The sequence below is a fragment of the Eurytemora carolleeae genome, unplaced genomic scaffold (genome assembly GCF_000591075.1).
Source record: "Eurytemora carolleeae unplaced genomic scaffold, Eaff_2.0 scaffold569, whole genome shotgun sequence".
NCBI classification, from domain to species: domain Eukaryota; kingdom Metazoa; phylum Arthropoda; class Copepoda; order Calanoida; family Temoridae; genus Eurytemora; species Eurytemora carolleeae.
The window spans coordinates 67,672-77,894 of NW_019397440.1; the positions used below are offsets into that span (position 1 = coordinate 67,672).

The 10,223-nt window shown below is 30.4% G+C and overlaps 2 protein-coding genes across 2 annotated transcripts in view; both read right to left on the reverse strand.

Moving 5' to 3' along the window:
* Positions 1 to 3,283, reverse strand: part of LOC111714304 (DNA fragmentation factor subunit beta) — an 18,556-nt gene extending 15,273 nt beyond the window's left edge. The window contains exons 1-5 of the mRNA XM_023489386.1: positions 3,246 to 3,283; positions 2,351 to 2,478; positions 1,746 to 1,808; positions 942 to 1,023; positions 510 to 549 (exon numbers count right to left, since the gene is read on the reverse strand). Coding sequence (XP_023345154.1) covers positions 510 to 549; positions 942 to 1,023; positions 1,746 to 1,808; positions 2,351 to 2,478; positions 3,246 to 3,280 — 348 coding nt within the window. The 5' untranslated portion in view covers positions 3,281 to 3,283. The remainder of the gene's footprint in view (positions 1 to 509; positions 550 to 941; positions 1,024 to 1,745; positions 1,809 to 2,350; positions 2,479 to 3,245) is intronic.
* Positions 3,284 to 6,133: 2,850 nt separating this feature from the next.
* The window catches only part of LOC111714305 (WD repeat-containing protein 47), a 49,419-nt gene continuing 45,329 nt past the window's right edge, over positions 6,134 to 10,223 (reverse strand). Inside the window, exons 23-27 of the mRNA XM_023489387.1 lie at positions 10,073 to 10,137; positions 9,015 to 9,113; positions 7,447 to 7,500; positions 6,732 to 6,793; positions 6,134 to 6,644 (exon numbers count right to left, since the gene is read on the reverse strand). Coding sequence (XP_023345155.1) covers positions 6,614 to 6,644; positions 6,732 to 6,793; positions 7,447 to 7,500; positions 9,015 to 9,113; positions 10,073 to 10,137 — 311 coding nt within the window. The 3' untranslated portion in view covers positions 6,134 to 6,613. The remainder of the gene's footprint in view (positions 6,645 to 6,731; positions 6,794 to 7,446; positions 7,501 to 9,014; positions 9,114 to 10,072; positions 10,138 to 10,223) is intronic.

Here is a 10,223-nt window from a genome sequence, read left to right on the forward strand (position 1 = left end):
CTTCCGTTCAACAGAGCCCATAGATCAACACCATCAACATCATCAACATCATCAACATCATTTACATCATCAACATCATCAACATCATTAACATCATTAACATCATTTACATCATTTACATCATGAACATCATTAACATCATCAACATCATTAAAATCATTTACATCATTTACATCATGAACATAAATGTAAATGTACTTTTCTAGAAGCAAATAAGTTGTAGAAAGTTTTCTTGCTTTAGTCAGCTTTTTTTCTTATAGGTTTGTCAAACTTTCAGAAAATGTGGTAGGAAGTAAATGGAGGGGGGGGTGGTTGTCTACCATAGCACAACGTCTATCGAGTTTGAAAACAAAAATTTGCAAGATTGCAAAAAAAAAAACAATTCAGCCCAATAAAAAAACTGTCAACGTAATTTTAAGTAAATCTTAAAATTGGATTATCTATATTTTAATCTTTGATTTGTCAAAACTTTCTATTTAATGCTCCCCGGGGCTCTTTCATAAAAAAACCTGATAAATTGAATCCTTTCCTCCACTCCATCGAACCAAACTAATAAACAAAAAACATGATTAAATTAAACAAAATGAAGATCATCAATAAATAAAAATAAGAAATAGAAAAAAGCAAAAAGTGAAATAAAAAAGATTTGTAAAAAAAAAGAAAATATATATGTATATATATATTAAATAACTGGCCAAACCGGCTGGACCGAATGGGCTGAATTTTTAAGGAAATACTTTAGTACTCTGGGGTAACATAAACTAAAAAAATTGATTTACTTTTCAAAAATCGAAATTTTTTTTCTCTCAAAAATAGGATTTTTCAAAATTAGTCTTTTTTATTCAACGGGCAACGCCCGACACTTCAACTAGTTTTAAAAAAATAAGAAATAGAAAAAAGTAAAATAAAAAAGATTTGTAAAAAAGAGAAAAATTTCCAACCTGAGAAAATGATCAAATATATTTGTATTCACAACGTTAAACTTAGTTTCTCTTTTAGGTTTCATCCCTTCAACTCTCACAACTTATACATTCTTCATCACGAAAAATATCAAGAGAAATATCAGGAGAAATATTAAGAGAAATATCAAGAGAAATATCAATAGAAATATCAAAAGAAATACCAGGAGAAATATCAAGAGAAAAATTAAGAGAAATATTACGCGAAAATATCAAAAACTTTTGACGTAAAAATTAGTTTTAAAAAATAATGAAAATATGTCACCGATGTTTTTTTAGAAATAAAACAGTTTTTAACAATTTGGATTTCAATCTCCAAAATCTTAAATGTAGGGTTTTGTATTTAGAGAAATGAAGGAAGTACAGTGATAACCAGAAAACTCTAGAATAGGAATCATCGACTTTAAAACTTAAGTTATGACTTTTCAAATAGTCAAATGAACACGAGACACAGCAATTGTGCAGTGTAAGCAGACCTATTTCATTTAATAAGTGATTTGATACCTTACTAGTAAAGTTATTTGTTTGTGACATTATTAAATGCACTTCAGTTTTGCTTATAAGTCTTTTTTATTTTTCTGGTTATTTTGAATACTGTATAAGCTATAAAACCTCCCTTCATTCTTGAACTAGAAAATTCATTTCGAGTCTGGTGGGTGGATAGTAGGACTCCCTAACACTGATTTGATTTGAGCTACATTTTTCTGGTTTTCACTGAAAGCGCATTGTTTAAACTTTGATAGATTTTAAAAGAACATTTTTTAATAACTCTAGAATAAAGACTGCCTAGAAGTGAGTTGGGTTTTATAGTCTTCAAATATTCATCGTCTTCCACCTCTGTTCCATCGTCTATAAGGTGTTTTATAAGGTATTTTCACAAATGGCAACTTCCCAAATGTGCAATTTCCCAAGCGGCAACTTCCTAAAGGTTAGGTTAGGCCTTCTGAGGCCTCGCAGGCTGCAATTAAGGCCGAGCACTGCAGCTAGGATGGGCTAGAGGGCCGAGCTCTGCGGCTAGAACATGCTAGGGGGGCGAGCTCTGTAGCTAGAACATGCTAGGGGGTCGTAGACTTGGGAAGTTGCTCCTTGGGAAGTTGCTACTTGGGAAAAAACATTTGGGAATGTACCTAACATCGTCTATACAACAATATATGTTTACAGTTTTGAAATGGAAGGTTTACAGTTTTGAAATTGAAGGTTTATAGTTTTGAAATTGAAGGTTTATAGTTTTGAAATTAAAGGTTTACAGTTTTGAAATGGAGGATTTATAGTTTTGAAATAAAAGGTTTACAGTTTTGAAATGGAAGGTTTATAGTTTTGAAATTAAAGGTTTATAGTTTTGAAATTAAATGTTTACAGTTCGTTGCCTCGCTGAGCAAGTATAAAAATACCTAAAAATATATTCAGCTTTTCAGGTTTTTGCTTTAACTGAAATCGATCTTTCGTCTTCGCTCGAAGATCCAAAAGATTCTCGGCAAAAATACCCTTTCTGCGCTCCACATGATGTTCCAAAGCTACCCTGCAAAAACATTCATTTTATTTTTTTTAAATTGAAATTATGGAAGTAAAAATAATGTGAACTAAAACGCCGTGCCGTTTTTTCATTAAACACAAATAAAAGGTTTCCACTAAAACAAATATAGAAGCTTGTCCATATTAATCTATTTTTTATATATATTTAGATAATTAACGCTTTAAACACTAAACAAGAATACTTTGCATCCTTCTAGTAATAATTTTGGATGTTTCTTTATTGATTGTTTACATGTTAAGACAAAAACAACAAACTCTGCAGACTTCACTGTTTTCAAATTGTTTGATTTATTCTAAAAAATTGTTTGAAATATTTTAGATTCTTTATTTTGCTATACTTTGAGAAGCAACATTTTGCAAATGTCAAATATCAAATAACGTCAAATAATATTTTTTTCATTACGAAATTAAAACATTAGTTTGCTTTACAGTAATATTTTCACCCATTGTAATGCACAAAATGCCAGAAAAAGTTCTTTTAACTGTCTAAATGCATGTCTAGCTCGACAAAATAAAAATGGTTCAAAAATTTTTATCATGAGTTAAGACGTTTTTTTTTCTCTTGAACTTGGTGTTTTATACCTTGACCTTTCAAAACTTGATGTTAAAAAATTTGACAATTTGAAGAAAATCCTTCCCCCTTGGCCCTAGACGATCTTAAACATGATTTTTTTTATTTTTTTATTGGTCTCAAGCATAGCGAGGAGTCCTAATTGATCTTAGAAAGATATAGGATATAACAAAAATATCTACCTGTATCCCTGTCCAACTGTAGATTTAAAAAACATTTTTTCTGAAAATATTAACTTAATATTGATAAATTTTCATTTTATTTTTTTAATATATATTGCTGGTTCATGAGTGTTTTGTACATTGTGCAAGAACATTGTACATTAAATATTTGGTACATAATATATTAGACAAATTAATAACAGTACGAAACAGTACATAAGCTAAAAAATCAACATGATTTCAAGAAATGCTAGAGAAAAAAAGCTGACTTTTATCTTAGCGTCCTAAAACGTTTACGTGCGGGGGGGGGGCTTAAAGGAACAGTCTCAGTAATTTGAAGTTACCAACTATTGAAATTTCCCAACAGTACCCTGATCATGGTTGATGAAGATGACGTCGTTTGTTGGTTCGAGGAAGGTTAAATTCCGATTATTTCTTGGTTGTTTCAGAAACAACAACATGGATATCTAATTCAAACTTTAAACTTCAAAAGCATTGAACGAGGGTAACTTGAAATTACGTTTACAGTCCCTTTAAGAACTTTATCCAATTTTTCTATCTTAATCTCAACAATTTTACTGAATAATTTTACTAATAAAATATATTTAATGACAAATTTGTGCGAAAATTGTGATGCAAAATCAAAACGGGGGTTAAAAATCTTGTCAAGCTTTTTTAGTCGCAATACTGATGGATTTATATAAATAACAGTTAGATATTAATTAATAACACATAAAATCACAAGGGTATGTAATAGTAAAGCAAGTTATGTCTTTTTTAAGTATTTTTGCAGACATGGAATTTTTTTTATAAAATATGAACATTTTTCACTGTGTGTGTGTGTGCAATTAAAAATTAGTTATATAAATTCATGGTTATAATGCAAGGAAAGTTAATTGTAGTTGCGTATACTCTGCGTACATATTGAAAACAATTCTCTCTGCGCGGAATTTGTAAACAAGAATAGATGCATCAGTGTTCGTTTAGTATCCGAGTAGGTTAAAAGCTTCAAATTTTGATAATAAACATAATAGTTTCCTATGACCAGAATATTTCATTGATTCCAGAGACTGCAGTACAAAAGATGCGTACACCTCTGAAATAACTTTCCTTGCATTATAACCTTGTTCAGATTAAAATATCGGTATTAAAACTTTTAACCTTTCAAGTACAATTATTAGTAAAATGTTGAAACACAAGCAAATATTAGTTAAAGTTACACGTGCAAATATGAGTTAAAGTTACACAAGAATACAAATTTTCTGTTTAAATACATCAAAAATTAAATGAAAATTTTGGTGAAAATTTAATAAATACTGGTATAGCTTTGTTGAATGATTTTCAAATTAAACTTTTTTAATCTAGTCTTAAAATTTTCCTTCTTATGAACGAGTATTTTTGACAATAAGAAATGGAAATGTTGTTTTCTCTAAACTGTAAATGCATTATGCAATGTTTCTTTGTAAATTCCATATTTTTCATTATGTAAGACTAAATTCATAATATTCAGGTTTGCAAGGCACATTAAATTTAATGACTTAAGGCAAATTAATTTTGAAAGATAAGTGTAAAAGAGACCTGTATCATGACAACGTTCTTAGATTACAGTTTCTTACAGATCTTATTAATATGAGTTTTGTGTACAATGCACAATGTACAATGTGCAATATAAAATGTGCAATGTACAACCTACAATGTACAATTCACAATGTACAATGCACAATGTACAATGCACAATGTACAATGCACAATGTACAATGCACAATGTACTATCCACGATGTACAATGCACAATGTACATTACAATGCACAATGAACAATGCACAATGTACAAACAATGCACAATGTACAATGTACAATGTGCAATATACAATGTACAATGTGCAATGTACCACCTACAATGTAAAATGTACAATGCACAATGTAAAATGTACAATGCACAATGCACAATGCACAATTTACAATGTGCAATGTAGAATGTACGATGTTCAATGTACATGCACTTTACAAATGGCAGAACTGCAACATTACCAAAGAAGACCATTATTCCATCTGTGGAGATCACGTTTGCATTATTCGAATAACTAGATCTGTGAAATTGTCTAACCCTTTTATTTATGAAACTTAATATTTTTTAAATCAAGTTACGTAACTTTAGATTGGCTTATCTCACTTTCTAAAAATTTTTCCATTCTAACCCGTACTTATCCGTTTCAATGGTCACCTACTCCAGGTCTAGTTGTTTCAAAGCTTAATAAATCATAAGTTGAAACGGATTGGAATTTATATTCATTCATTTTCACAATTCATCCTTTCTGGATATTGAGTTAAATTTGAAAGTTAAATATTAATTTTCAGAGAAGAATAAAGAAAATTCAGCTGATCGTGGGTTGAGGAATGTATAAAGTAAGTTTCCCAAAATTCTTTTTAAATATCAAATAAAATATAAAGCTTACCAATTCTTTAATTTTCATTTTATAAGCAACGGCTGTACACTTTTTTAACTAAATGTTTTGGTTCTGAATTCAGATTTGATGAACAGCAAGAAATAGTTCAGCTAAGTATGGACGTCAGGTTGAACGGCCTCTCTTGTCCACTATTGAAGTAAGTAGTTAAACTTTCCGTGCCTAACCTAACTACTTAATGCTATTCATTAATTTTCTCTGGTAGAGGAATTGAATCTTTGTCACAAACTCAAATGTTCTAATTCTTTTATCTTAGGAAACCATTGACATTTTATAATAAAATTCATTGATCTAACTGTATTCATAGTTTGAATCATCTAAGGCCTGCAAAATTAGGTTGAAAAGATAATGGGATTAAAAACCAGAGTTTGTGGCAAACGCTCAATTCCTATGTTTCTTTTATCGTTGGTAGTGTCCAGAGTATTGATGTTTATACTGTTGGTAGAGTCCAGAGTATTGATGTTTATACTGTTGGTAGAGTCCAGAGTATTGATGTTTATACTGTTGGTAGAGTCCAGAGTATTGATGTTTATATTGTTGGTAGAGTCCAGAGTATTGATGTTTATACTGTTGGTAGAGTCCAGAGTGTTGATGTTTATACTGTTGGTAGAGTCCAGAGTATTGATGTTTATACTGTTGGTAGAGTCCAGAGTATTGATGTTTATATTGTTGGTAGAGTCCAGAGTATTGATGTTTATACTGTTGGTAGAGTCCAGAGTATTGATGTTTATACTGTTGGTAGAGTCCAGAGTATTGATGTTTATACTGTTGGTAGAGTCAAGAGAATTGATGTTTATATTGTTGGTAGAGTCCAGAGTATTGATGTTTATACTGATGGTAGAGTCCAGAGTATTGATGTTTATATTGTTGGTAGAGTCCAGAGTGTTGATGTTTATACTGTTGGTAGAGTCCAGAGTGTTGATGTTTATACTGTTGGTAGAGTCCAGAGTGTTGATGTTTATATCCAGAGTGTTGATGTTTATATTGTTGGTAGAGTCCAGAGTATTGATGTTTATACTGTTGGTAGAGTCCAGAGTGTTGATGTTTTATCTGCTGAAGAAGTGAGGAAGGAGAAGTGTAAAGGATGCCACCGTCCAGTGATAACCTGCATTTTTATACAGAAAGATGATTTGAATTATTTTTCTTCAAATTATACATAATAACTTTACCATGAATTCAATAGAATTCAAACTGAGCCTCCATTTAAAGAGGAATATGCTATAACTTTATTAACAACAGTTTCCTTTAAGCCTTATTTCAATCAAAAAATATAATGGTTTATCTTTCTGAAAATTAATCATTACCAATTGTGATTTCTCTTTTTTTCAAATTAGAATATCTTTCTCGATTAAAAGTTAAAAGAGTACAAATGTAAATAGGGCTCGCTACTCTTTGAATGTGTTCAAAAACATCTCGAACCAAACGCTGGGGGGGTTTACTTTTTGTATATTGTAGATATACATACAGGGCTACTCACAAAATATGAGACTGTAAAGACGTCCTAAAACTCACAATATATGATGATTCCATAGGTTATATTAAGACTTCAGTACATAATCTTTAAATGGCTAATTTAATCATTTGACAAAGAAAGAAACACGTTTACATTGGCAGGGAATCGTATATATAAGGAAATATACATAATGAATTCCGTTCAGTCGTCTCTGAAATCTCATCCTTTGTGGGTAACCCTGTACAAGATTTTTTAGAAGAAAATATACTTGAATATTTCTAAATAATTATTAAAATTGGTCTCACCTTATCTTCATGGGTTGCTACTGTTACACTCGGCAAGGATGAAGTTAGATCCCCCTAAAAGAAAAATAAAAGCTTGAAGAAAAATAAAGGATTTAACACTCGCCCACCCCACTCTAAAAGTTTCATGATGTACTGTATATGCATTCATTTCTACGGTCCAGTCTGGACTACCAAGTGTAGTTTTTTTCTGAAGAACACTTGTCAAGAACATTGTTTTTTTAAATTGGAAACTCTAAGTAGTAAGCTGTACAGTGTGATTATTAATTTGTGTTTCAGAATTTAGATATACAAAACCTAAAACTGAATTTACCATAGATTTAACCTTTCCTTGCTATCAAAAACTTTCAAAATCCAAATAGGAAAGTATTGTTTACAATATTTGAAAAAATCTTTATCTATATTCTATAACCAATAACCATCCTCTCAGACATATTATTTTTCTCAGACGTTGAAAACAATATTATTTATTGTTGTAATAATTATATAAAAGATCCCTGGTATTGAAATATATCAATGCTTGTAACTTGAAAGAATTAAACAATCTATCTATAGCATTTATCTTTTAGTGTGCCAAATTATATCTAAAATATAAACCTGTAGATATATAATATAAACCTGTAGATCTATAGTATAAACCTGTAGATCTATAATATATACCTGTAGATCTAAAATATAAACCTGTAGATATATAATATAAACCTGTAGATCTAAAATATAAACCTGTAGATATATAATATAAACCTGTAGATCTAAAATATATACCTGTAGATATATAATATATATCTGTAGATATATAATATATACCTGTAGATCTATAATATAAACCTGTAGATATATAATATAAACCTGTAGATATTTAATATAAACCTGTAGATCTATAATATAAACCTGTAGATATATAATATAAACCTGTAGATATATAATATATACCTGTAGATATATAATATATACCTGTAGATATATAATATATACCTGTAGATCTATAATATATACCTGTAGATATATAATATATACCTGTAGATCTAAAATATAAACCTGTAGATCTAAAATATAAACCTGTAGATATTTAATATAAACCAGTAGATCTAAAATATAAACCTGTAGATTTATAATATATACCTGTAGATCTAAAATATAAACCTGTAGATCTGAAATATAAATCTGTAGATATATAATTTAAACCTGTAGATCTATAATATAAACCTGAAAATCTGTAATTTAACCTGTAGATCTATAATATAAACCTGAAAATCTGTAATATAACCTGTAGATCCCTGTAAATCTGTAATATAAACCTGTAGATCTAAAATATAAACTTGTAGATATGTAATATAAACCTGTAGATCTATAATATATACCTGTAGATCTATAATATAAACCTGTAGATCTAACATATAAACCTGTAGATCTATAATATAAACCTCTAGATCTAACATATATACCTGTAGATCTATAATATAAACCTGTAGATCTATAATATAAACCTGTAGATCTATAATATATACCTGTAGATCTATAATATAAACCTGTAGATATATAATATAAACCTGTAGATCTAACATATATACCTGTAGATCTGAAAGAACGATAGTCCCATCGTAGCTAGCTGAGAGTAAATAGTAGGCATTCGGAGAGAATCGAACACTTCTTACTTCACTACTATGAACCTTTAAATATAAGTCAGTTAGTCAGTTAATCAGTTAATCAGTTTGTCAATTAGTCAGTTAGTCAGTCAATTGGTTAGTCAGTTAATCAGTTAATCAGTAAGACCGTAAGGATATTGTTCACGTAATTTTAAGTGAACCTCAGTTAGTCAGTAAGTCAGTTAGTCGGTTAGTCGGTTAGACGGTTAGCCAGTTAGTCGGTTAGTCGGTTAGACGGTTAGTCAGTTAGTCGGTTAGTCAATTAGTCAGTTAATTCAGTTAGTCAGTCAATCAGTTAGTCAGTTAGTTCAGTTAGGCTTTTAATCAGTTAGTCAGTTAGTCAGTTAGTCAGTTAGTCAGATAGTCAGTTTGTCATTTAGTCAGTTAGTCAGTTAGTCAGGTAGTCAGTTAGTTAGTTAGTCAGTTAGTCGGTTAGACGGTTAGTCAGTTAGTCAGTTAGTCAGTTAGTCAGTTAGTCAGTTAGTCAGTTAGTCAGTTGGTAAGTTTGTCAGTTGGTCAGTTGGTCAGTTGGTCAGTTGGTCAGTTAGTCAGTTAGTCAGCTAGTCAGTTAGTCAGTTCAGTTAGTTTGTCAGTTAGTAAGTTAGGCTGTTAGTCAGTTAGTCAGTTAGTCAGTCAATTAGTTAGTCAATTGGTCACTTAACGAGTTTATCAGTAAGATCGTAAAGATATTGTTCACGTAATTTTAAGTGAACCTCCATTGATAGAGTTACATTCCCACTGCCCAGTCGATTCACAATTGTACACTTTAAACCCCTTACAAATAAGACGGAGATGTCCTTGTTTTTTTATATCTGAAAATTGATAACTTAGATTAAATGGCTTGTAAATCGGACAAGTAACGTAACTCATTAAATGAAAAAGCTTGGGCATTTTAGAATACGTCATAATTCCATTTGACAGCTGTCGGTTAGTTAGTCAGACAGGAATTTTTCGTAAATATTAATTTAATTTTATTTCCTTACCTTCAGTTTTGAGACTGATCTAGCTCCTCGTATATCGTAGAGAACACAGGTAGAATCCTCGTGTCCTACACATATACTTGCATTTAAAGGGGTTGTTCATATTTGAAACTAGCTCAAGTGCCCGGCATTGCCCGAGGTATTTTGAAGAAAA